The sequence below is a fragment of the Lotus japonicus genome, chromosome 1 (genome assembly GCF_012489685.1).
Source record: "Lotus japonicus ecotype B-129 chromosome 1, LjGifu_v1.2".
In the NCBI taxonomy this organism is placed as follows: domain Eukaryota; kingdom Viridiplantae; phylum Streptophyta; class Magnoliopsida; order Fabales; family Fabaceae; genus Lotus; species Lotus japonicus.
In genome coordinates, this window is record NC_080041.1 from 19,693,915 (window position 1) to 19,720,128 (window position 26,214).

General features: G+C 37.0%; 2 protein-coding genes and 1 non-coding gene across 3 annotated transcripts; 2 read left to right on the forward strand and 1 right to left on the reverse strand.

Moving 5' to 3' along the window:
• Positions 1-2,612: 2,612 nt before the first annotated feature.
• LOC130734684 (U5 spliceosomal RNA) lies at positions 2,613-2,732 on the forward strand. Its single transcript, XR_009018046.1, has one exon. It is a non-coding gene; the product is annotated as a U5 spliceosomal RNA (small nuclear RNA).
• Positions 2,733-10,142: 7,410 nt separating this feature from the next.
• Positions 10,143-14,976, forward strand: LOC130734031 (disease resistance protein RGA2-like). The gene is made up of 2 exons (XM_057586320.1): positions 10,143-13,503; positions 13,626-14,976. The coding sequence occupies exon 1, from the start codon at positions 10,450-10,452 to the stop codon at positions 13,486-13,488; it is 3,039 nt and encodes a 1,012-aa protein (XP_057442303.1). The 5' UTR covers positions 10,143-10,449; the 3' UTR covers positions 13,489-13,503; positions 13,626-14,976.
• A 3,527-nt stretch (positions 14,977-18,503) lies between these two features.
• On the reverse strand, positions 18,504-24,375 carry LOC130734032 (periodic tryptophan protein 2). The gene is made up of 7 exons (XM_057586321.1): positions 23,109-24,375; positions 22,761-23,012; positions 22,581-22,673; positions 21,791-22,162; positions 20,448-20,792; positions 19,367-19,594; positions 18,504-19,175 (listed from the first exon to the last, which is right to left on the reverse strand). The coding sequence occupies exons 1-7, from the start codon at positions 24,303-24,305 to the stop codon at positions 19,005-19,007; spliced, it is 2,658 nt and encodes an 885-aa protein (XP_057442304.1). The 5' UTR covers positions 24,306-24,375; the 3' UTR covers positions 18,504-19,004.
• Between the last annotated feature and the right edge of the window lie 1,839 nt (positions 24,376-26,214).

Here is a 26,214-nt window from a genome sequence, read left to right on the forward strand (position 1 = left end):
TTGACTCGGTTACATAATTAGAGACATCTTATCATTGAAGGTTGTGATTCATTGTCATGTATGTTCCCTAACATTGGAAAATTATTTTGCTTAAGAACATTAAGTGTTTACATTGTAAGTTCAAATTTAGGGCATAGCTTGACATAATTACATGATTTAAAAATTGGATGAGATCTGCACATCAGAGGACTCGAAAACGTTGACAGTTTTATCTGAAGCTCAAGATGTCAATTTGAAGAGTAAAAGAAATCTTCACAAATTAATATTGTCATGGCCTCAGGTATTGGGTAACAGTGAGGAGACCATGTCACTTGCTACTAACCCGATCAAGTACTTGAAGGACTTCAACCTCGCTCAAATCTCAAGAAGTTGATAATTTATTGCAATGCAGGATTAAAATCACCGAGCTGGGTTGGATTGCTCAGCAATTTAGTTGAGCTTCAACTTTCTGAGTGCAATAAGTGCATGCAACTTTTGTCGCTTGGTAAACTATCATCTTTAAGAAAACTTAAGCTACTAATGTGAAGAATATGAAGTACATAGATGATGATGAATCTTACGATGGAGTGGAAGTGAAAGCTTTCTCGTTTTTAGAGGGACTCTGTTTATTTGAGTTACCAAAGTTAGAGCGCCTGTTGAAAATGGAAGGAGGGGAGATGTTCCCCGTCTCTCTGAGTTGTGGATTGAAAGTTGTCCTAAACTTGAGTTGCAATCACGCACTCCATCACTTACAAGTCTTTATTTACATGACTATACAAATGAGCTACTGAGGTCCGTCTCTCATTGCAATGGTATTACCTCCCTCTATCTTACAAATGGTCAAGAAGACCTAGCATCCTTTCCAGTGGAAACATTGACTTGTCTTCAAATTATGCATATATCTATTTCCCTAAGAAGGAAGGAATTACCAAAAGAACTCTTCAAAAACCTAAATGCTTAAAAAAAATTATTTATTCTAAAACTAAAAGGGATTTGATTTTCTTGTTGCTGTAGATTTGAAATTAAATTGGGATGTTCTCCAATTTTCTTGCTGTTGTAGATCTGCTCCTCAATCCATTTCATTTATGAGTTGTTTTGATTTCACATAACAAACTTTTACGGTGTGTGTAGTGTATATTATTCAAAACATTGAATAAAACATTTGTACATGACTACACAGAATGGGTTAAATAGTTCATGATTAAATAATATGATTAATGTTTTCCATTCATCAAGTGTTTTTTGTTTAGAAAAAATTGTTGCTCTCTGCTCAATTGACTTCTCTTGCTCTTCTTTATCTGATACTGATTTTTGGTTAACCATTTTGGCCATAGTTACTAAGAAATTAAAACGGTTAAATCCGCTTATGAGGTTCTCTTGGATTTCGACAGTAATGAGATTGATTGGATATTCAGACGTATTTGGTCTACTTTGGCCCCTTTAAATACTATTTTCTTGAGCGCAGCCAAGGACCATTTGCGGTATTTTGTTGGGGACAGGAATGCTCATGAAACCAAGGGTTGTATGCAATCTGTGTTGCGACAAAATTTGAATTGCTATTCATGTGAGGTGTTTGAGCAGGTTCGTTTAAAGGTTTGGACATGATTGAAGGCAAAAAATAAAGACTTTTCTCATGCAATTTCTACATGGTATAGTGAACCAATGTTGTGTTTTGATGTACTGTGATTCATGCATTTTATGCAGGTTTTAGTTTCTATTCTCACAACTTTTCTGTTTTGTGAGAACGTTCTTTTTTGGATGATCTAATGTACCATTGGGAGGCTCGTTTATGATGATGATCTGGAAGCTTGCTACTGGATCCAATGGCAGTCCCTAGCTTCCAAGAGGTTTCCTTGAATAAACACTAAATTACTCCTTCCGTTCCCTTTTACGTGTCATTCTAGCAAAAAGCTCTCCAACCAAGATAGTGGGTTATTAGAGTTTTTTTCCCCATTCTACCCTCTCACATCCTAATCATGAAGTTATATAGTTTTTCAACCAAAATAGTGGATAATTAATCTTTTTCCACTCTCTCATATCATTAAACTATTTATCATTCTTCCCTCTCTAGTAGCAATAAAAAATTATAACCTCCCTCCAATTTTTAATGTTAACACATTTTTCTATGTAACTTTGAAAGCTCTTTTGGGTACTTTCATTGGAATTTAATTTCCACTTACTAGATAAGACTTTGAATTGATGTAATGAGAATTTAATTTCCACTTACTAGTAAGGGTATAATTGACAAAATGGATCTTAAAACATCAAAACGATAGTTAAATAGGAACAAAAAATTTCTTCTAAAACGACACTTAAAAAGGAACAGAGAGAGTAACTAATTTAAAAGGTTTCCTTGAATAAACTCGGTATAGTTCAATTTTTTTTGTAAACTAGTATAGTTCAAATTAATGCTATTAGGAGGCCTAATTAACTCAACCCAAAAGCTAGCTCAACTCTATCTCTAGGCAATGTGGGACTTCTAACACACCCCCTCACGTCCATGGCTGAACAACCTGGAACGTGGGATCAACAACAACGGGTGGCCCAAATATGAGAGGTCTCCACAACAAACAACAAATGAATCTAGGCTCAACTCTATCTCTAGTCAATGTGGGACTTCCAATTTTACTCAAAGTCTTAAGTTATGCACAAAGCGAACTATTCTTTCGCCTTTTACTAAAGAATACCGTGTGCATGTCTCGCCAAACGACATACGCCCATTTTTGGAAAGAGAGAGTGAGGGAATGAAACTTTATTATTAACAAGTCAATTACATTGAATTCCTTAATAGCTATTTATAGCTACTAATCCCTAACATTAACTAACTAACAAACCCGAACATATTTGCATTATTCCTAACACTTCCCCATGGTGCATGCTTGGGTGCTCATAAATTCATGTGAGTGTAGGCTACAGGAGTGAGGTGGACCAGTAATATTCGAACACTTAATATAATAAGTGTTGACTAGATCTTTTTTATACTATTCAGGATATGAGCCCAGCTAAATTATAGCTTACTAAATATACCCTCACCTTTTTTATAATTATGTATGTGAAACTACGTTTTACCAACTGTTTGAGGTTGGTGTTTACAAAGGTTTGCTTCTGAATAAGCTAAGTGTAAACTAAATAAGAACATATGAAGAAAGTGGAGGCTTGAATCTTTTCTTGTATTGCAGCTCTTGGCTTCTCTCTCTAGTCTTTCTTCTCTTCTTCAGCCTTAAATAGTCCAAGGTGCAAAGGATATTTCCGTTGAGAAAATATGACCGTTGGAGGGAATTTCTGGAATATAACTTTTTAATGTATTGAGAATAGGGTGGCTGTGTTCGTTCTTCCCTGTGTTCATTGTTCTTGCCCTTTTTAATAATTAGTGAGATTCATTGTTCTTGCCTTGGATTCCATCAAATTTGTGGCTTGTGTTCGTTCTTCCCTGTGTGCAAGTCGTGAAGCTTTGTTCTTCCTTGTGTTACTTGTCCAATTCCAAAGATCCTGAACTGGGTTTTCTGATAACATATTAGAATCCTCGTCAGCAATCTGAAGCAGCAAACTTCAAAAAATCTCCTCATCAGTGAAAAAGAGGAAAAAGAGAATCCTTTGTGGAACCGTGTGGTGTAAACTCAAGAACTGTGCCTCCCCTCCCTATACAAGTAACCAGCAGCCCAAATAAGTGGTACTCAAATCCCAAATACAATACAAGAGAACAGTCACAGAATCACAAGAAGACAGCAAAAACAACTTACAGTGAAAGGAAATTGACACAACATAGGACAACCCCAACAATCCACAAACACCAGAGAAAACAAACCAAGCTCAGATTGAAGAATGAAGCTTCACGGCGTGCACAAAGGAAACAACAATCCGAACCCTAGCTAGAACCTTTCTATGGAGCGGAGCCCAATCCACGATCGATGCAGATTCAACAATGTATAGTGATCAATTTGAAAATCAGAGACGAAGAACATAACGAACCCAGACGCTGAACCTTTCTATGGAGCCCCAATCCACGATTGATGCAGATTCAGCAACGTATTGTGATCAATTCGAAAACCGAAGAACAGAACGAACCCAGAAGCTGAGGTGAATTTGGAAGAAGAGATAGAACCCTAAAACTAGAGGAAAAATGTAAAGAAGGTGGAAGAAGGTACATGGGGTTAGTTTATAATTACAATAAACTTAAAGGGTTGATTCAGAGTTTCAACAAGTCTACAATATTATTAATAAATAATTGAAGTGTAATTTTCCTACTGGTACAAGTATTTGACCCAAGAACTTTTTGCTTGTACCAGAGGAATTGCCCTTCCCCATAATGCAAACATATAGCAAATGGGAGGCCTAACTCAACCTAAAAGCTAGCTCAACTCTATCTCTAGCCAATGTGGGACTTCTAACAAATACTTCTACACTAGCTTCAAAATTCTAGGGTTAACAATCATTACAGCTAGAAGTCTATGTACTCAAAGTCTCAAGACCTTTGAATGGTTAGGAAATATAAGCAAAATTATACAGGCGCGTGCGCGAGTGCACACACATAGGAAATATCTGCACATGATCCCATAACAAAACTAGAACAAACTTGTTTTCAACTTTTACACCATCTCAAATGATGGTTGAGGCCTTACTTTGAGTTGTGTTTGAGAGTTTTCTCTCTCGAATTAAAAAAGAATGGTCTCACTACCGTTCAAATTGATACTTCAGTACTCTCTTCTTAGGATTAATAATACAGGGTAAGTTTAAAAGGGAGGATCTCATTATAGTTAAAAAAAAATGGGGTATATATGATACTACCTCCGTTCTTTTTTAAGTGTTGTTTTAGAATAATTTTTTTGTTCATATTTAACTGTCATTTTGATGTTTTAAGGTTACAATTTGTCAATTATACCCTTACTTTTTCAATAACTCCACTTCACAATTTCCATAAAATTCTCCTTTCTCAATAACTATGAAGAGCTTTATGACTTTATGATTGAGTGAGAGTGGTAAATGGTTTAATGATATGAGAGAGTGTGGAAAAAAATTAACTATCCACTATCTTGGTTTGAGAGCTTTATGACTTTATGAGTGAGATGTGAGAGGGTATAATGAGAAAAAAACTATAACAATCCACTATCTTGGTTGGAGAGTTTTATGCTAAAACGACACTTAAAAAGTAACTGGTGGAGTAATCGATATGGTAGAGTGAAATGAAGAGAAAAAGTAGTGTTATAGAAAGTTTTGTGAATTTGTGTTGTGTGAACCTGTGCTCACCAACCTAAAAATGTATAGCACCTGATAGAACTTTCCAATGGTGGTTAAGACTTCACATTGCACAACTCAACTTTTAGATTCTTTTTACCTTCATAATTTCTGGTTGACTGGCTGCTGTGCTAGCATTATACTCACAGGCATAACTATTCTTTTTACTCCAGTACTCATCCAAGCTAAACAATTATTTTATCTTCTACTGAACTTTTGCATTTTTTACGAAGGATGAGCCTTACTTGGCCCTGTGCTGGAGAATTTTCTCTCTCTCTGGTTCAGAATGATTTTGAAACCATTTCTGAAAAATTAAAAATAAGTCAGCATAAACTTAGCCAAAAATCTAAGTCATAGCATGACATTTTTTGTCCTTTTTTTTCCGCTAAAATAGATCTTAAAAATTAAAGAGGCTCAGGCTCCAATCTTCCCAACAATTAATTTTGCTGGATATTGGTGACATGATTTATGGAGTTTGGCACTCCCTAATTTTGCTGGATAGTGTTTGCACTCCCTATCTTACTCCTATTGTGTTCTCTCCCTCCCTAGACCCTACAACTGTAAAGGTGAAAAACAGCTCTCAAACACACAAACTTGCCAATCTTCCTAGATGTTTTTTTAATCTTCATAGGCCAGTTTCCAGTGAGTAGCTTGTGTCTACTAGCAGATCTGCTACATTATTTTCACCCTTCATGGTTCATTCATGCAAAACCAATATCTTCTCCCTGATCCTTTTTCTTCTAATTTCAATTTTGGCACTTCTGAAAATGACACAAGCCTTGACTATTGTCCTAGTTTAACATTAGAAGAGTAGGATGTGAGATTTGAATACATTTCTCTCTGTATTTGAATGTGGAATTTAGATCATGAAGTTACTAGGACAAACGTTCCATGAATGAAAATGGAATAATTTTTTATTTAAATTAGATTCCTGACTAATGTATGAAATCCAAGAAAAAGAGTGATAGAAAGTCAATAATGGACCCTTGGTTCAAGAAGCTGTGACTGGCATATATAGAGAATTGTCCATTGGAATAAGACAGCACTTAGAACTATTTTTTCCCTTCATAGGCTTTTGTTGACTTGCTATTTGCTAGCATTGTATCCCCACTAAAAATAATAAAGAGTCTGTTAGGGCCCGAGAATCCTAACGTGGAGAAACGATAGAGAAAAGAGGACAAAAGGAAATATTTTTGGTATTTTATTATAAAAGACTGGAAAATAAAGATAGATAAGAACTAAAAGGCTGGTTCCTCTTCAATAGGGCTGGTTCCCTTTACAAACTCAATAATCTCTAATCCATAACTCTAACCTAAGGAGGGCACTCCTATTTATAATAACTAATCCTAATATCAATAATTTAATCCCTAAGAAATATAGAAGATATATTACTAAAATAAGAGATAACATCCTAATATAAAAGATACTATAGAGATAGATTCCTAAATTAAATCATAATATAATTAATCCTAACAATACTCCCCCCCCCCCCTCAAATCAACCTTGTCCTCAAGGTTGGAAGTAGCATAGTAGATCCAATCTTCCCCTCCCGGGTCCCATTGTAGGTGGCAAACCGAGTGAAGCGCCAGAACAACAAGTGTCCATATCTGGCGGCATTGGAGGAGGTCGCTTGGACAACACATTGAGTACCCATATTGGCATCGGTATTGAGGGTGCACCCCTCCGCATTGAATGACCAACTCTGTCCACAAATACCAATGTTAATTGTGTACCCAGATGTTTGGAAACGCTTGCATTGCCAAACTTTTCAATCATAATAGCATTCACAGTCATTGACAACGGAGCATCTACCATAGAGATTGTGCTTCCAAAAAGTTGAATACTAGAGATGTGGGGCGTATTGGCAGCATCTTCTTGGAGACCTTCTAGCGGAAAAGTTGTGTCTTGGGTGGACTCATTAGAAATCATAGAAGTAAGCGCAACATGTTGATTGCTTGAGTCCTCCTTCAGTACGTCTTCGCTTGAGTCCTCCTTGAGTATGCCTTCTTCTTCCACCGAAATACTAGCAACGGTTTCCCCTTCAGTGTGAGAAGGCGGGGGAAGAGAAGCCTCTGGAACCAGTGATTGTTCTTCAGCAAGGCTAAATTCTGCATCAATTTCCCGAGAAATCTCCATGGCACGCAACAAAGTCGTAGGACGGAAAGAATGCAACCTATGACGAACCATCAGTTTAAGGCCCCACCGAAAACACTCCAACAACCGTTCTTCAGAAAGATTAGGAACATGGGCCACCACAGCTTCAAATTCCCGCACATAAGCGTCAACAATACTGCTTTGTCGGAGAATGTTCAACCTCTTGTAAACGTTAGCACGATACCCGTAACCAAAACGTTGAAGCAAGAGGGAGATGAAGCGATTCCAAGTGAGATCGAGATCTTGATAACAACAACAATAAAAACAATTAGTGGCCTTCTCCCCGTCCATGCTAAGGAAAGCCAATTGCACCTTGGCTTGCTCTTGCAAATTGTGGACCTCAAAGATTTTATCGACCTGAGCAATCCAAGATAGTGGATCCACCCCATCAAACTTTGGAAACTTTTGCACAATAGCCTGCCATTCCTCCATGATGGAAAAAAAACAGCAAGAAACGGCCAGAACAGCGAAAAGTATGCAGATGTGAACAGTGCGCGATGAACAGTACTCGCGGGATGAACAGTGTCGCGGATAAACAATGTTCTTTTTTTCTTTTCTTTTTTCAGCGGCGGGTGTGTTTAAGGCAAGAGGAAGGGTAATGGTGGCTGGCGGAATTTCGGTCCGGCAGGTCAGACCAATTGTTAGGACCCGAAAACCCTAACGTGGAGAAACGATAGAGAAAAGAGGACAAAATGAAATATTTTTGGTATTTTATTATAAAAGACTGGAAAATAAAGATAGATAAGAACTAAGAGGTTGGTTCCTCTTAGAACCAAGAGGTTGGTTCATCTTCAATAGGGTTGGTTCCCTTTACAAACTCAGTAATCTCTAATCCATAACTCTAACCTAAGGAGGGCACTCCTATTTATAATAGAGTAAAATACACTCACCCCCCTCAAGATTTGTAAGAATGACACTCCACCCCATTCTTTTTAAAAATCTACACTCCACCCCATTTTTTATAAAGGCAAATTTTAGTGACGAAAACAAATTCCTCACTACTAAAAACTAATTACTAATTAGTAAAAATTTAAATAAATTTAATGCATATACACTATCATACATTAATTTATGAAAATAATTTTACTGAATTAAATTTAAAAAAACCATCCACTCTGTCTGTTAAGTCCACGTCTCATCTATCTCCAAATCATATTTCTCACCACAAACGGCCACCACCAAGCCTTTACTCCCTTTAACACGGCTCCATTGTCCCACAATGTGAAACCTCATGGCACCTCCATGCCTCAAAGTTTTGTTGCGACCTGAACCCCAGAACGTGAATCGCACATCCCTAAAGCCACTTGTTCAACTACTTCTTGTGAATTTCACCCATTTAAGTTGTGAGCGAACGCTCTGTTGGTCTTAGATATTGTTGGATTTTGTTAAAAACGATGCTCCACCGCCTCGTTGGGCTCTAATAACCTCAGATCCACTTCATATTTTCATAATTTTGTTTCTCTATTTTCTTCACCCATTTGTGTTGCTTTTTTGGCCTACAACCCAATTTTGAAAATTGAAGGTATAAAGAGATTATTTTGATTAAAATTGAATTATTACCAAATATGAAAACACAAGCATGTTTCACTATGTTCGAGATATGGTTTGTAAATCGGGCAGGTGTGCTATTGCATAATTTGCATTATGAATTTACGGAGGAAAAACGCGATTGAGAGAATGAGGAGGATTGTGATGTTTTCATTTTTAAATTTATTGGATTATATTGATTTTTTTTTTGAAATTATTGATTAACAATTTAAATAATAACTAATTATTAATGAAAAATATTTTTCGTCACTAAATTTGCCTCTATATAAAATGGGGTGGGATGTAGATTTTAGATAAGAATGGGGTGGAGTGTAATTCTAACAAACCTTAAGGGGGGGTGAGTGTACTTTACTCTTTATAATAACTAATCCTAATATCAATAACTTAATCCCTAAGAAATACATAAGATATACTACTAGAATAAGAGATAACATCCTAATATAAAAGATACTATAGTGATAGATTCCTAAATCAAATCCTAATATAATTAATCCTACCAGAGTCAGTTTAAAAATCCTCAAGGACCAGGTGTCAAGCACTTAGTAATAGTATGAACAATTATGAGTGTGCTTAGTTTCACTTTTCTAAACCACTTCTGATACAACAAGCTACAATAAAATGTAACTTTTGGAATAGAGGTGTCTAGTTTTTTATGTAGTGCAATCAAAAACTCACTGTATCAACTAGAAGGCTACGTGAACAAGGTTTTAAGTTCAAACCCTTTCACTGGTTCTGATATAATTAAATTGAAGTTTAAAGAAATACAAATATTTCACTAATCCAACCACATAATATTTTCTTAAAACCATACCTTTTTACTACACTACAAGAAGATTAGTTTTTGGCACTCCCAATCTTACTCCTGCTGTGTTTTCTCCCTAACTAGTCCTTGTTCCTGTAATAGTGAAAAACAGCTATCAGACACAAACAGCTGTAATGACTTAGGCCTTTATTATTCTACTTGTTTAACATTAGAGTAGAATAGGAGGTGAGATTTGGAACCAAATTTCCGTGAATTGTCCAACAATGAAAATGGAATAAATTTTGATATCATATTAAAATATAAAATAAACTAGATATCACATAGCCAAACATCTAAGTCATAGCACAGTTTATAAATTTATTGTGCAGATCTGGATCTTAAAATCAAAGAGCCTCCAAACTCTTCATGACTAGATCTAATGTCAACATTGAATGATTTATATTTTGAAAGGTAAGTTCACCAGGTACGCCAACCTAAACAATTACTTGTCAACTATGAATTGTTTATCGGTTATTGGTTAAGACATCACATGCATGCTTCATGCTTCATGACTGGTTCCAATGGCTGTCCCTATCTTCCTAGAAGTTTCTTTAAACAAACACTGCATTAATTAATTTAATACTTTATATCTTTTTTCTTTCATTGGTGCCTGTTGACCAGCTATTTGAAGAGTTTTGCTTGCATTGTATCCATACTCATCTTTTGCTCCAGAGCTCATCCTAGCAAACTCAATCTCTGATATTCTTCCCTTTTCAACTTTTCAATTTCTGAAAATGACTGAGGCCTTACTTGGTGTTGTGTTTGAGAATTTGCTCTCTCTCGTTCAGAATGAATTTGCAACCATTTCAGGAATCAAAGGAAAAGCTGAAAAGCTATCACACGATTTAGATCTGATCAAGGGAGTTCTTGAAGATGCTGAGAAGAAACAATTAACAGATAGAGCTGTCATGGTTTGGCTGCAGCAACTCAAAGATGCTGTCTACGTGCTTGATGATATTCTTGATGAATGTTCCATAGAATCCCTTCGACTTGGGGGATTGTCCTCTTTCAAACCAAAGAGCATCATTTTTCGCCGTGAGATTGGCAACAGGCTGAAAGATATTACAAGGAGGTTTGAAGAGATTGCTGAAAGGAAGAAGAACTTTATCCTGCGAGATGTTGATAGGGAAAGGCAAGCTGAAGTGGCTGAGTGGCGCGAAACCAGCTCAATCATTCCCCAACCAAAAGTATATGGACGACAAGATGATAAGGAGAAGATTGTGGAGTTTCTTCTCAGCCAAGCTCCGGGTTCTGACTTCCTTTCCATATATCCGATCGTTGGCTTGGGTGGAATAGGAAAAACAACACTTGCTCAGATGGTCTACAATGATGAAAGGGTAACAAGCAGTTTTAACACAAAAATTTGGATTTGTGTTTCTGAGAATTTCTCTGTCAAAAGGATTTTGTGTTCCATTATAGAATCTATTACAAAGGAAAAGGTTGATGCCTTGAACTTAAATGTAATAGAAGGAAAAGTCCAAGAATTGTTGCAAAGTAACAGATATTTGCTGATTTTAGATGATGTGTGGAAACAAAATCAAGAATTGAAGTTCGGATTAAGCCAAGACAAATGGAACAAGTTAAAATCTGTATTGTCATGTGGATACAATGGTGCTTCCATTTTAGTATCCACTCGTGATATGGATGTTGCAGAACTCATGGGAACATGCCAAGCTCATCATTTGGGCGGTCTCTCTGAGGATGAATGCTTGTTGTTATTCAAGCAATATGCATTTGGAGCTAACAAAGAAGAACGTGCAGAGCTTGTAGCTATAGGCAAGGAGATAGTAAAGAAGTGTGGGGGGTCACCTCTTGCAGCACAAGTATTAGGAGGTCTGTTGCACTCAAGGAGTGAGAAAATTGAATGGCTTGAGGTCAAAGAAAGTAGACTTTGGAATTTATATGGTGAAAATTCTATTTTTCCTGCCTTGAGGTTGAGCTTCTTTTATTTAACACCAACTTTAAAGCGATGTTTTTCTTTCTGTGCAATATTTCCTAAAGATATGGAAATTGAAAAGGAAGATCTGATCCATCTTTGGATAGCCAATGGGTTTATCTCATCAAGGGAAAACATGGAAGCAGAAGATGTTGGTAATATGATTTGGAATGAATTGTACCAAAAATCATTCTTCCAAGATATAGAGTTGGATGATAATTCAAGTGTCATTTGTTTCAAGATGCATGATCTTGTTCATGATCTTGCTCAATCAGTAATGGGACAAGAGTGTGTGATATTGGAGAATGCAAACCTGACAAATTTGTCAACAAGCACACACCATGTTGTTTTTTTGTCTAGTGAAGATGGATTATCATTCAAGGGAACCTTCGAGAGAGTTGAATCCTTGCGAACATTATATGAGTTGGTACTCGGCCTCACAAAAATTTATGGTAACCTTCCAATACATCGCTCTCTTCGAGTATTACGCACAAGTTCTTTCAATTTATCATCACTGGGGAGTTTAATTCATTTGAGGTACTTGGGGCTTTATAACCTTCAAATAAAAACATTGCCCAAGTCAATTTATAGCTTGCGAAAATTGGAAATCTTGAAATTGCAATTTTTGGCCAACCTAATCTCTCTACCAAAACACTTGACTCGCTTACAGAATTTGAGACATCTTGTCATTGAAGGTTGTGATTCATTGTCTTGTATGTTCCCTAACATAGGAAAATTGTCCTGCCTGAGAACATTAAGCATATACATTGTCAGTTCAAAGATTGGGCATAGCTTGGCAGAATTACATAATTTAAAACTCGGAGGACATCTGCACATCAAAGGCCTTGAAAATGTTGGCAGTTTATCTGAAGCCCAAGAGGCCAATTTGAAGGCTAAAAGAGATCTTCACGAATTATTCTTGTCATGGGGTAGCAGTGAGGAAACCAAGTCACATGCTACTAACCCTGATCAAGTACTTGAAACGCTTCAACCTCACTCAAATCTCAAGAAATTGAGAATATATGGCTATGCAGGATTAAAATCCCCAAGTTGGATTGGAATGCTCAGCAGTTTAGTTGATCTTCAACTTCATCATTGCAATGAGTGCATCCAACTTCCATCCCTTGGTAAATTGCCATCTTTAAGAAAACTTAGATTATGGCATTTGAATAATATACAGTGCTTGAATGATGATGAATGTAACGATGGTGTGGAGGGGAGAGCTTTCCCATCTTTGGAGGAACTCTCATTAGATGAGTTGCCAAAGTTAGAGATGTTGTTGAAAACGAAAAGAGGAGAAATGTTCCCCAGTCTTTCCCATTTGTACATTAACAGTTGTCCTAAACTTGAGTTGACATGCATTCCATCACTTCAAAGTCTTGAGTTAGTGGGTTATACCAATGAGTTACTGAGATCCGTCTCTAGTTTCACTAATCTTACCTCCCTTAAACTTTGTTTGGGCAAAGAAGGCCTGCTATCATTCCCAGTGGGAACATTGACTTGTCTTCGAACTTTGAAGATATTTTATTTCAGGAGATTGACGGAATTACCAGATGAATTCTTCAATAACCTCAATACTTTGGAGCATCTGGAAATCAGTAGTTGTTTTGAGTTGGAGTGTTTACCGGAACAAGGCTGGGAAGGTCTTCACTCCCTTCGAACTCTGGAGTTTGATGACTGCAGACAATTGAGATCCTTGCCGGATGGCGTTCGACACCTCACTTCACTTGAGTGTCTGACTATTACGGGATGCCCAACATTAGAGGAGCAGTGTAAGGAGGGAACCGGAAAGGATTGGGACAAAATACAACATGTTCCACGAGTGATAATTGAATGATGAAGATGCAGAAGAGTGAGTGATGATTCAACTTATTTATTCTTTTCTTATCTGCCTCTTCATTCCCATTTGCTCCTCGATTGCACCCAATGCAGTCTAGCTAGGCAGATTAATAATCTCTTGTATGTGTGTTGCAGGATATATATGCCACTCTCGGCCCGGGTTTTGACTCTTCAATAGGTCAGTGTTGAGTTGAGATACCTCTCGCATTTGGATCAGTGTGAATTTTGTAAATTGTGATTACATCTAAGTTTTTGCTTCAACCACATGATTATAAAATGAATGTTGTTGAACTATTTGTAAAATTTCGTTTCCTTGTTTCCAATTTTCCCTTGCTTGGTCAGTACAATATTGTCACGTGAATAAGATGAATGTTGTAGATGGTCTATATTGGGCAGTAATACGTAGTGAGAGTATCTTGTACGTGTTTGCATTCTTGTGAGTGAGCATTTCATCCACTTCAGTGGTTGCCTTGACTTAAGTATGCATTCAAAACAGTATATATGTTGCCAATGAATTAAGAGCTTTTTTTTATTACTTTGAGATTGTGTTTGTTTAAGAGAAGGGTTGAAATGCCTCAAACAAACAAAGGCTAAGGAATTTTATCCCTAATTTTTTTAGGCTTAATACATCAGAAGGCCCCTGGAATTGTAAAGGGAATCAAATCCAGGGCCTAGAAAAATTTTGCATCAAATTGGGTCCCTCGAAATTTTTTTTTAATTCAATTAAGTACAAAGTGTGCCAGCCTTCAATTTTATCCCAGTCATCAATTCCACGTGGCATTTATTATTATTTTTTAATTAAAAAAACAAAAAAAATAATTTTTAATTCCAACTCAATTATTAAGTCAGAAAAAAAATTTACAAAAATTAATAAAAACCTAATCTAATAATCCCTAACCTAAATAAAAACCTAATCTAAAACACAAAAACTAAATCTATTCACCATTATCTTTATCATTCTCTCATCATCTTCATCCTCTTACAACAACAAAAATCCAAAATAACAAATATCATCATCTTCATCACACAAGGATGGTTCACGCAAATTACATCATCATCTTCAACCGATGCACCACCGCGCTCCTCCTTCGTTTCCGAGCTCCACGCCGCTGCTGCGTTTCTCTGCTTCAAAGCCTCCATCCCAGAATCTTCTTCCTCTCTCAGAGCTTCAATCTGGGTTTTTTTTCCTCAGTAGCATTACAGGGTAGGGGAAAGGGACACAAGGGGTTTTGGGTCAGAAACCAGAGTTACGAACAAAGTGGCTCTGTTCCACTAGATGCAGAAACACAAGACCCAAAACCTGCACCAGGCCCAGCAAAATTGAACATGAGAAAATCCAGCAGCTGCTACCACCAACATGACCTAATCCCCCGCCGCCATCTCCTTCCCTCAACCCTGGTCCCTAACCATACCCATGTCAGATCCGTCACACACCACCATCTCCTTCCCTCAACAAATCCGCCGCCGCCTCCATCTCCTCTCTTTCTGGATCAATCACCGCTCCATGGGTCACCGGTCACCGTCGCAGGAGATGTAATCCCAAAGCGGGGTGCCATATGGGTCACCACCTTGTTCCGGCCACAGGAGAAGCTCTGGGTTGTCGAGGCCTTCCTTGAACTGGTGGGGGATTTTGACGTCGGTGGCGGAGAGGATGGCAGTCGATCAATCTGAACGAGAAGAGGAGAAAGTGGGGGAGGAAGGTTCCAGAAGATGATTAGGTTTTTTAGTTAGATTGTTAGATTAGGTTAGATTATTAGATTAGTTTATTAGTTAGATTATTAGGCTGTTTAGTTTAGGATTATTAGATTAGGTTTTTATTAAGATTTTTAATTTTTTTTTTCTGATTAATTTGATGACTTGGTATTAAAAATTATTTTTTTAATATTTTTTAATTAAAAAAAAATTATAAAAGCCAGGTGTCACTGATGACTAGGACAAAATTGAGATTTGGCCTTAATTGAATTAAAAAAAATTTCTTAAGGACCCAATTTGATGCGAAAATTCTTCAGGCCCTGGAACTGATTCCCTTTACAATTACAGGGGCCTTCTGATGTATTAAGCCATTTTTTTATTCAGCATGCTCTATACCTTAGAACATGATGAAATGAGAGCGCACATATTTGGTTAATATTGGGAGTGCAGCCACCTCAGCTTTTTAAAATACAGTTTGAGGAGGGCTAGAAACAGACTCTTAAACACTCACAGTGTGATTGGTTTAATTTTTAAAATGTCAATACAATGAATACATTGTTTTAAGAAATGAGAAAAATGTGTTGACTTTTCAAAAAATGAACCGATTACATTTTGAGTGTTAAAAAATGCATGCGTTTAAAGAGTGTGTTGTTAACCTTTCTCATACAGATTTTCAATTACAGGTGTGAGGTATCTACCACTTGTATTGGAAAATAAGAGTCTTTGCCCAATTTAATTGTAGGTTTTTTAAAAATCATTATTACCTGATTTGCAAATTTGTTAATTTATTTAGGGCTTAAATACTCTTTTGGTCCTTGAAATTGTAAAGGGAATCAAATATGATCCCTGTAAAATTTTCGCATCAAATTGGGTCCCTAAAATTGTTTTTTTAATCTAATTAAGTTCTTTTACTCAATTTTGACTAGTCAACAGTCCAGTGACAAGTCTAGTCAGCTAAGGATGACCACGTTGACTTTTTCACATCAATTTTAGTTCCTTGAAAAATATTTTAATCGAGTTTAGTCCATGTTCTTCCACCTTCCTCTTCCACCTTCTTCCTCTTCCTCTTCCTCCATAACTCAAATCCTTAAACCCAGAAATTCAAAACCCTAAAAAAACTATGTGTTCATCATAATCACCTTGTTGTTCCTTTTGAATTCATGTGATTTGAGTTATGGAGGAAGAGGAAGAAGATGAAGGTGGAAGAACATGGACTCAAATTGATTAAAATATTTTTTGAGGGACTCAAGTTGATGTGAAAAGTCCACGTGGCCGTCCTTGACTGACTAGGCTTGCGACTGGACCGTTGACCGGTCAAAATTGAGTAAAATGACTTAATTAGATTAAAAAAACAATTTAAGGGACCCAATTTGATGCGAAAAATTTTCAGGGACCATATTTGATTTCCTTTACAATTTTAAGGACCAACAGGTTATTTAAGCCTTTATTTAGTTGTTAAAATGTTTTCTGCTGCTAGTGTAATCTTTACAAAGTGTTCACAATCACTGCTGAATGCTAAACATGAGTTATAAACACCTTTCTCTCACAGGACTCAAATGCTCAACATTTTCTCACTGGTGTAATGTAGCAGCAGGGCACTGGACAACAAGATAGCACACATTTCAAAACTCAAAAAGGAGGAGGAAGGAGATACTTTTGAAGAGTGTTTATTCAACTTGTTTATTCTTATCTTCCACTTCCATGAAGAAAGTTTTATCAATGAATTTGTATCTCTAAGCGTGGGACTGCTGGTCAGATCCATTAATTGAGATAAATTCATTTGTTACCACTTACCAGAGGCACCAACTTCCCTAAGACTACACAAGTATGTGGAAATTGATGTATAGATTTTGCTCCTTGAAGATGTTTTCCACATAGCCTCAAGTTTCTATCAGCATCAAATTCATTGAAGTATAGATCACTATTATGATCCACTCATGCTAGATACTGCATACTCTTTTCATTCTGGGGAGTTATTTATTTGGACATGATTCCACCTCTAATATTAGCCAGAAATGAATATGTAATCAATTGACAAGTTGCATGTGATTTATTTCTTCCTTATGAAATGTGACGTGACAATTACAGATTTACAGTGTTCTTTTTAGCTAGTGCTATTATTGATTTTACTATTTATGTAACATCCTGATGTGACGACTAGATTCACGGTAATAACATAAGTTTTTTCAACACGTTTTGTCTTCAATCACATGATTTCTGAGAAAACTTCCTAAGAGATCACTCATCTTAATATTGATCCAAGTAAATCCTTCTTAACTTTTGAGTTTTTATAAGTTGGGCTCCCGAAAGAAGATGCATTTTGTTGTCATGAGTAATATCAATCAAATCTTTTAGAAAATTGTTATTATCACCACCCCACATCTAATTATGTCACCCCTAAAGTTGTGAAAATACTAAACGCATTTTCAAGTGCGTTCCTTTTGCAGTTTAAACTGCGAACATGACGCACCTTCTTGTGCGAAAGGGACGCACTTTAAAGTGTCATAAAGTAAACTAAACTATCTTATAAGAGCATAAGTTTAAATTCGAGAAAGACATTTTGTTGGGAGAAATATGCAACAGCTTTTCGATCATGGGGCGATATTTGTTGAAGAAGAAAAAAAATAAACCAAACTATCTTATTTATTTTCAGAGCATTCTTGTCGTAATGCTAAATGTTTATACTTAATATTTATTTGATGTTTAGTTGTTTACACTTACAAATTTAATAAAATTCCTCGCCCCCTTTTTTTTTGGTTTGGATAGCATGCTACATGCCTATTTTAATCTTTACCATGTTTTTACTATTTTAAGTTGTTTTCTCAATAGTACCCTATTTAATTTAATTGTTGATGATTGACATATAAGATCTTAAAAAAATTATCAGAGTTTAAAATCAATTTAAAAAACCATAAATTATTATTATCATTTAAATATATCCTTCATTATGTATTTATCATCTTCTAATTTCATCACTAGTTTTACAATACAATTCTAATTAAACCATCTTTTTATATTATCATTTAATTTCATAACTGATTTATGATTTATTAAACAAATCCAATTAAATCAGTTAGCTTCATATCTTTCAAGTAACAAAAGAATTGATATTTTAAATTCTTAAAGGGTTTTTCAACTTTCCAGTAGTTCATCAACTCTTTTAAAATGCAACATGTATCCATATAAAAGGTTATTTGAAAGGTGCTAAATGCATATCAAATTATCAGGTACCAATAAAAGGTGCCCAACGCCTTATAGATCTAGCTTGCCTACAACTACTTCCACTAGACCAACACATTGTTATATAATAGGATTCTAAAATAAAATTAATTCCTATTTTATAACATATCAAACGAATTTTTCATATAAAACAAATGAGGACATGACACTTATAAAAAAGGCGAAAACTTAGATGAAATAAAGTGTTGTTTTCGGCAAAATTTTGGCAAAAAGACTCGCTAACATTTTTAATTGAATTACAAGCAGGAACTTCAGCCACTGCTTTACACAGAATGTCACCGTAGGCGTAGAGCGTAACTAGCAAGATTCTTGGTCAGGAGCTGCAATTAGGCCATGAACAAACCTGAAGAAGTCACCTTACAGGAACAAAAATTGGAACTTCATTCAAGGATATATTACTTCACATACATTGGGATGCTCTCTACACGGCTGAGTATGCAATGTGGCTAAGGTATATCAAAATCTTGCTTGATTCTTCAAAGGTTGCTATGATGCTCAGCAGACAGCAGGTCATATTTAAATTATACGCAAGTGTGACGAGGTTTCTAGAACAAAGCTGCTAAAATCCAACTTGTGTTACTGTCATTTCTTGGCAAGGGAAGAGCATAAATATTGCAGCATATATTCATTGGAAGAGCACGTATCAGCTAGATCCTGATGATTTGTAGTGATTGCTTTCTGCCAAGACTTCAACGATGGGAGAAGATTTCTAGAGTTATTCTGAATATAATCCCCATGGGCTTTACAGAGCTCCTGCCATATTTAACATAAATATCATTTTGTAGGACTACTCAGATTTTAAAGGCACATTATATTAAAAAAAAAAAAGGTGATGGTTACCATACAATCACACATGAATGGTCAGCATGTATTTTACTTAAATGTAATATTGAATAATTGATATATGATTGAGTGGTCAAAATAAAATCTTGTCAAGCTCTCACCTGAGACCATCGAAGTATAAATTCCAAATGCGGGGAGTTTTCTAGAAGTGTTGCAAGTGCCTCAATTAATCGCTGAAGATATCTGGGAGGGATTGATGTGGCAATTGATGGAATATCTGCTGGACTAACGGCAAAAATACATTTTTTAATCAAAGAGTCATCATTTAAGCGAAGGCTAAGGATCAAAGCCTCACTTAGTCGGTTTTCATCAAGAGCCTTATCAACAGCCTGTGCAGCAATGCGCGTCCAGGTTATTAACAACATCAAAAGAGTAAACACAACAACAAATAACATCATATACAACTAGGTGGAGCAAAACTGAAATTATGGACACTGCATATCAAGCTTCTCAATTTTGATTTTGGTTCTTTGTTTTCATGATTTGAAAGGAAAGAAGAATGAAGTCTAAAAAGTATATAGCATTACACGTGTTGGTTATACAGATAACAATGTCTTGGAAATTTTCTTCACTTCTTTACCCAGAGAATGTTGAAAAACTAAATCATTATTTTCATAAATTTTATGTTGTAAGTCATGAATAAAAATATTAATGGCGAGATAGAACCTACACTAGGAAGAGAAAAAACTCTTCCTCTTCTTACAAGCAAAAGTCATCTTTTACCATAACAATTCAAACAAAAGAAATCATTGGAAGACAAATTATTATATTCCTTATTTTCGGCGCAAGTGTTTTCAAAATCATCACCCCCCTTTGTTCTTATTTATAAGGCACACGTTCCTTAATATAAGTCACTTCACGATATATATGAAGCGTTAAATATTTTTTTCCAAGTATATCCTTAACATTTAATGCTCCATATTCATACTAATGATTTATATTTTTTTGCCAATAAGGGATCATTTAGGAAAATTAACAAAAACAATTTGATAAATTTGAGACTAAATGATAATCTTAACTAATGTATTTAATCAGTGAGAATAGTTAAAAGTGACTAAAAATAGAGGAAACGAGGGTGTATTTCCTGCAGAAAAATAGTATATGCAATAATCTTACAATAGTATTCCATAATTCTTTCAAGATATAATATGAAAAAGTTGTGAACTTAGAAAACATAAGTACCTCTGGCGTAACATCTATGTCCATGTCAGTTGGATCAAATATGAATGATTCATCAACAGAATAAACCAAAACTCCCTCAGTAGTTGCTGCTACAAAACTCCGCCCAGTAGGTGCAATTCTGAGGCATTTTGTTTGTATAACAGGTCTTCCATGATTAGACGAGGATCCTGGTAAATCAAATCCTAATTTCCCTCGTGTTTGTTTCTCAACACCTTCTTCAATGTCACTGTTATCATCATCAATCAAATCTAGTGGACCAGCTTCTGTCATATTTTTAGAGTTTAAAAAGTCGAGCACTCCATCTAATGAGAGATTGTGAGTTATCTTGAAACGTCGCAGCATTACCTATAAAAAAGATATTCCAATTAACTAATAAACAGAACAGGACTACGAAATGCAAACAAGTAGAACAAACCAGTACATTTTAAATATGCGTCTAAATTCCAAATTTAAGCAGCCAATAATTTACACCACAGACACACCCAGATGCACGCTGTGATTTTTTAGTGAACAGCATAAATCCTAACCAATATGATAGTCAATTTTTAGATATCCTATAGCTGATTAAAGGAAGTTCATCATCATCTTCTCTATCCTTTGCGCCAAACCATTCATAATATGAAAAGGCATGAAAATAGGGGGATATTGGAAAAGCAAGCTTGGATAAGAGTTATCCAACCACTCAAGGAGTAATAAGAACCCTTCCAAGTATACAGAATCAGTGACACTTGGAGATCTTATAGAATATTGGATGTCGGAAAGAAGTAGCCCTAGGGTTGACACCTAAATAATAGAAATGCACTAATTCAAACTACAAAACAAGGCCAAGGTCATCAAAAAAAAAGAAAAATAACTTGTAGACTTTGTAGTGAATGCAGAGCTACAGCTCAAGCTGAATAAGGGGGAGGAACATAGCCAAAAAGAACATACGTTTTCTTCATTCATGAGAAAAGCTTCCTTATTTGAGGGAGGGAGGAGTAATTTTTTACCATATAAAATGCATGGATGGTCAAGATTAAAAGTTATTTATTGGTCACATGATCACTTGAAAATGTCATGACTTTTTAAAAACAGACACATGACTTAATGTTTTAATCTTAACCATTCATGCTTAAATCTAATGGTCAAAATTTACTCCTCTTACTGACTTACTTTCATATAAGAAAGCTTTTCTCATTACATGCACCTCTAATATATATAGCATGTTTTGCGATCAATAAAGGAGAAGCTTTCTAGAAAGTAACTTTCTTGGGAATCAATTAAGAGTTGATATGCTGAGATTTCTAAATATGTGAATTTCAACATATGATAAGGATAAAAATATGAAGCGCATCTAAGCCAACCTGATCTGCAATATCATACATGCAGATATATCTGCTACTTCCTCCAGCTAATATGTAGCTTCCATCAGCTGAATAACACAAGCTTGTGAAGAATTTCCCTGAACTTGAGTTGGCAGCTGATCTCCGATCAGACATTAAGCGACCTCCAGCAATATCCCTAGAACCTTCTATGGTGTACATCAGTATACCATCTATTGGATCCCAAAAATAAATTTGTCCATCTAATGTGCTGCAAGCTAACTGCCTTCCATCTGGACGATAAGCCACTGTTAGAACATCATGTGTGTGAGAAAATGTTTCAACTGCTCCTTTTCCATCAAAGACATCCCACAACCGGACGGTTTTGTCCCAGGATGATGAAGCCAAGACAGCCTGCAAAAAGAGTATAAAGAAACTGTTATGTTTCTCATCGTAGTGAGTGTAAAAAACTTAAAAATATACGAACTTCAGAAGTTCACTTCATTGAAGCAAAGACAGACTGCAAAAAGAGGAAAGAAATAGCTTATATTTCTCATTGTAGCAAGTGTAAAAACCACAAAAATATACCAACTTCAGAAGTTCACTTCATTGTCATATCTTTTGAGTGTTGACACAATAGTTCTAATGATACATGAGAACACTCAGGGCTTAGACTATAAAATTGCAAATAATACACCAAGGCTCCATGGAGATGTCTAATAAGTAGACAGTGTAGCAACAGAAAATAAGCAACTACATAAAGTACTACAGAGGATAAGACAGTAACAAATGCAGATGAATATCAGTGCGAGAAAAACTAAAACTAACTCACGTTTGTAGGGGAAAACATTAGTCCATGAACAGGAGCTTCATGACCACTAAGCACATCCAACAAACGACCAGTTCTCATTGACCAGACAAAAATCTGTTACACATACATCGAGCAAAAAGGGTAAAACTAAAGAAAAATAATGATAAAATCAGAACCCACCTAAGTTATGCGAAACCATACCTCAAAGGAATCTGAAGTGCCAGCACATACCACCTCACCACTTTGATCTGCTGCCAAAGAAACAAACTGCCTTGATGAAGGGGTTGTAAATATCCTAAAATTGCGATAACGTAATAAATCCCATGCACGAACAGTCCCGTCAAGAGATGCACTAAGCAGGCAATTGTTAGTTCCTGTGAAATGCAGAGCCGTAACAGCATTGGTGTGCTCCGTCAATGTGACAAAGCAAAACCCTGAGGAAACAGTCCACACCTGTAGCAGACAAGCATAAATTTCTTACTTGCATCCACTTTAAACCCATTCAATTTTAAAACAAATGCAAGGAAGATGATTAATGTTCAAAATTACCTTCACTTTATTATCATCTGCTCCTGTAGCAAGGAGCTGAGAATCATGTGAATACGCAACACAATTGACATCAAAGTAATGACCCTGCTGCTTCAATATATAGCTCTCTGACCGCCACTCCCACACAAGGAGCTGGCCAAGCTTGGCACAGCCAAAAGCCAACCAGTTTCCAAGCTTATTAAAAACAGCAGTGGTGATCTTCTCCCTGGATATAGACAACATGTGAATGCACACGAACTCCGGCATCTGATACAACCCAAACACACCATTGGAGAATCCCACAACCACCATGTCCAGCCCTCTATGATAATCACACGCCGTCACCTTCGCGTGCCCCTGCGAAAAACCATCCTTCCTCAACAACTCCCACTTCCCTCTACTCAAGTAGCCTTCATCCTCCTCCTCCTCCCCAATTTCCGGCCCCTTCCTCTTCTTCACGCCGCCATTGTCCACAACCGTTAAATCCCCTTCCAAATCCCTATCAGGTGTCCCGGGCGATGGCGGCGGTGATTCCTCATCATCACTAGTAAACCCCCAGCTAAACAAATAGCAATCCCTAGTAACTGTATACGCCTTGCAAGCCCTATCGGTTCTCGAATTAACACCGAAGAACGCCGCAACAACGGTATCCCTATGACCTAACAACGAGAAAGGCTTTTTGTACTTCACAACATCCCTAACCTTCTCCTTGCACAGGATTCTCGCAGTAAGGTCCTTGGAACCTACGATCAAATATTCGGAACGCGGGCACCAATCGATGGAAGTGATCTTGTTATCGAAATCGGCGAAGGTTCGATAGAGCTCGAAGGCGGAAAACTCGGTGCTAAAACCCGGGGTGCGCCAGATCTGAAGAAGCTTACCAGCGGCGACGGCGATGTGGTTGCCGTCAGGGGAGAATTGTACGGCGGCAACGCGGTGTTTGAAGGAGATGCGGTGGAGGAGGGCGCGGCGGGGGAGGTTGATGAAGTGGCAGCGGTTGCGGTCGTCGACGGTGAGGAGGAAGGTGCCGTCGGGGGAGACGGCGATGCGGGAGATGTTGGAGGAGGATTGGATAGGGAGCGTTGTGGTTTCGGATTTGATGAGGTCGGTGACGGAGACGCGGTTACCGATGGGTGAGAGGAGGAGGGTGTTGTTGGAGATGACGGTGTTGCCGCCTCTGTAGGGTGCTCCGAGGAGGTTCTGGAATCGGAAGTTCATGGCTGAAACAGGTTGCTGAGTGGCGGGAATGGGGTTTATCAATTTAGGGTTTAGGTTCACGAAGTCGGAAGTAAACGGCAAAGTTTTACTTAATGAAAATCAATGGTGATACAGGAGGTCACTTTTTTTTTTTTTTTTTTTTTTTTTTTGGTTAAAAAGCACTTTTGGCCCCTGATGTTTTAAGTTTGTGCAAATTCTGCCCCTATTTTATTTTTGTCGATGTTTCTACCCTCATGTTTTCAAAGAGTGCACTGTCTACCCCTCCATCAGTCAAACGTTAAAAAACTAACTGAATGAGATGATTTGGCTTTTTATTTTAATAGTTTTTGGACCTGCCACGTGGAAATTACAAGTAAAATTGGAAAAAGGGGGCATGAGAGATTCAAACTCAAGACCTTTAAGTAGCAAAACATGCATTTAACCAGTTCAGTTACATAATAATTCATATATACATCAAGCAAATTTAATTTATATCATTTATTTGATCATCATTAACTTCATATACTTTTTTTCATCTCTCCAATCCACTCAGGAACATCTCCTGAGAAAGCCTGACTGACGGAGGGGTAGACGATGCACTGTTTGAAAACATGAGGGGTAGAAACGTCGACAAAAATAGAGTAAGGGCAGAATTTGCACAAACTTAAAACATCAGGGGCCAAAAATGCTTTTTAGCCTTTTTTTTTTAATAAACCAAACTGTATTCAATTTTACCAGTAGGTGGGTTAAACTCAAGGCTTAATTGCACTTTTGGTCCCCCAACTTTGGCCTTTCTGCGAAAATCATTCTCAAACTTTAAAATTAGCAAAAAACGTCTCTAACGTTTACAGTCGGTTGCAAAATTGGTTTTCCGTCCAACTTCCGTCCAAAATCTAACTGAAAATGATGACATGACATTTCTAAATTAATTTTAACTGAAAAAAATAATTTTTTAAATAATGTTTAGTCAGTTGCATTTTTAGTCCCCCACTCTATAACCACCATTCCTCCCCTTCTCATTCCTCACTTTCTCCATCTTCATCAATACAAACCCAGAAGATTTGTAACTACTAAAATTAATCTTTCAAACCCCAAATTTGGTGACTGAATACCCCATTTTTTTTAAAAGAGCGATGTAACCAAAACAAAAAAAAACAAAGAGTGAAGAAGAGAGCAGTCTAGATATGGTCTGGTTGATCTAGTGTTGGTGTTGGTAACCATCGATCTGGTCGTCGATCTGATCTGATTCTGGCTTGAACGAGTGTTGGTGGTGCTCGCTTGTCATAGATCTGGGTTCAAAGGAGAGTTTTGTAGTGGAGAGGAAGAGAACATGGATGGCGGCGTTGGCTTTCCCCAAGGCGACGACGGTGAGACTTCGGCACGGCCACGCGCTGGGGTTGGCCTTGAAGGTGGTGCACGTGAAGGTCTGAGCAGCGATGGGGCTTGATGGTCGCAGCGGTGGCCATTGGTGGTGATCTGGGACGCCAATCAACTTTGGAGGTGATGGAGCAGTCAAGCCTTAGTTCGGTTGAGGCATGGCGGCCCTGGGTTATGAATTTGGCCACAGATTGTTGGGTTCTGGTTGTTTTGTGCGTTTCTAGAGGATGTGAGACAATGGCTCGATAGGAGGTGGTTGATGGGGGTAACTAGTTCAGGTACAGAGTTTCTGGTGGTTGATGGGGGTTTGGTTGTGGATTTAGTTTTTGAGTTTTTTATGGGGGTTTGAGTTTTGATGAAGAAGATGAAGTTGGAGGATGAGCAATAAACTTTGACCCGGAATTTTAATTGTGGGAAGGAAGAAGAAAAAAAAATCCAAACTTGGGAATCAACAATTAGGAAGAAGAACAAGATGAGATCTCCAGATGAAATATCTAGGGGGGCGTTTGGTAGAAGGGAACTTTAAACATTCCCGGGTAAGTAAGGTTGGGAA

Bases quoted from the DNA above. Each gene is read 5' to 3' on its own strand.
- LOC130734032 (XM_057586321.1), bottom strand. From the start codon at position 24,305: ATGAACTTCCGATTCCAGAACCTCCTCGGAGCACCCTACAGAGGCGGC. The intron at 22,674-22,760 runs GTATGGTTTCGC...TATGTGTAACAG, and splicing joins GCACTTCAGATTCCTTTGAG to ATTTTTGTCTGGTCAATGAG. The intron at 20,793-21,790 runs GTTGGCTTAGAT...TCTTTTTTATAG, and splicing joins TGTATGATATTGCAGATCAG to GTAATGCTGCGACGTTTCAA.
- LOC130734031 (XM_057586320.1), top strand. From the start codon at position 10,450: ATGACTGAGGCCTTACTTGGTGTTGTGTTTGAGAATTTGCTCTCTCTC.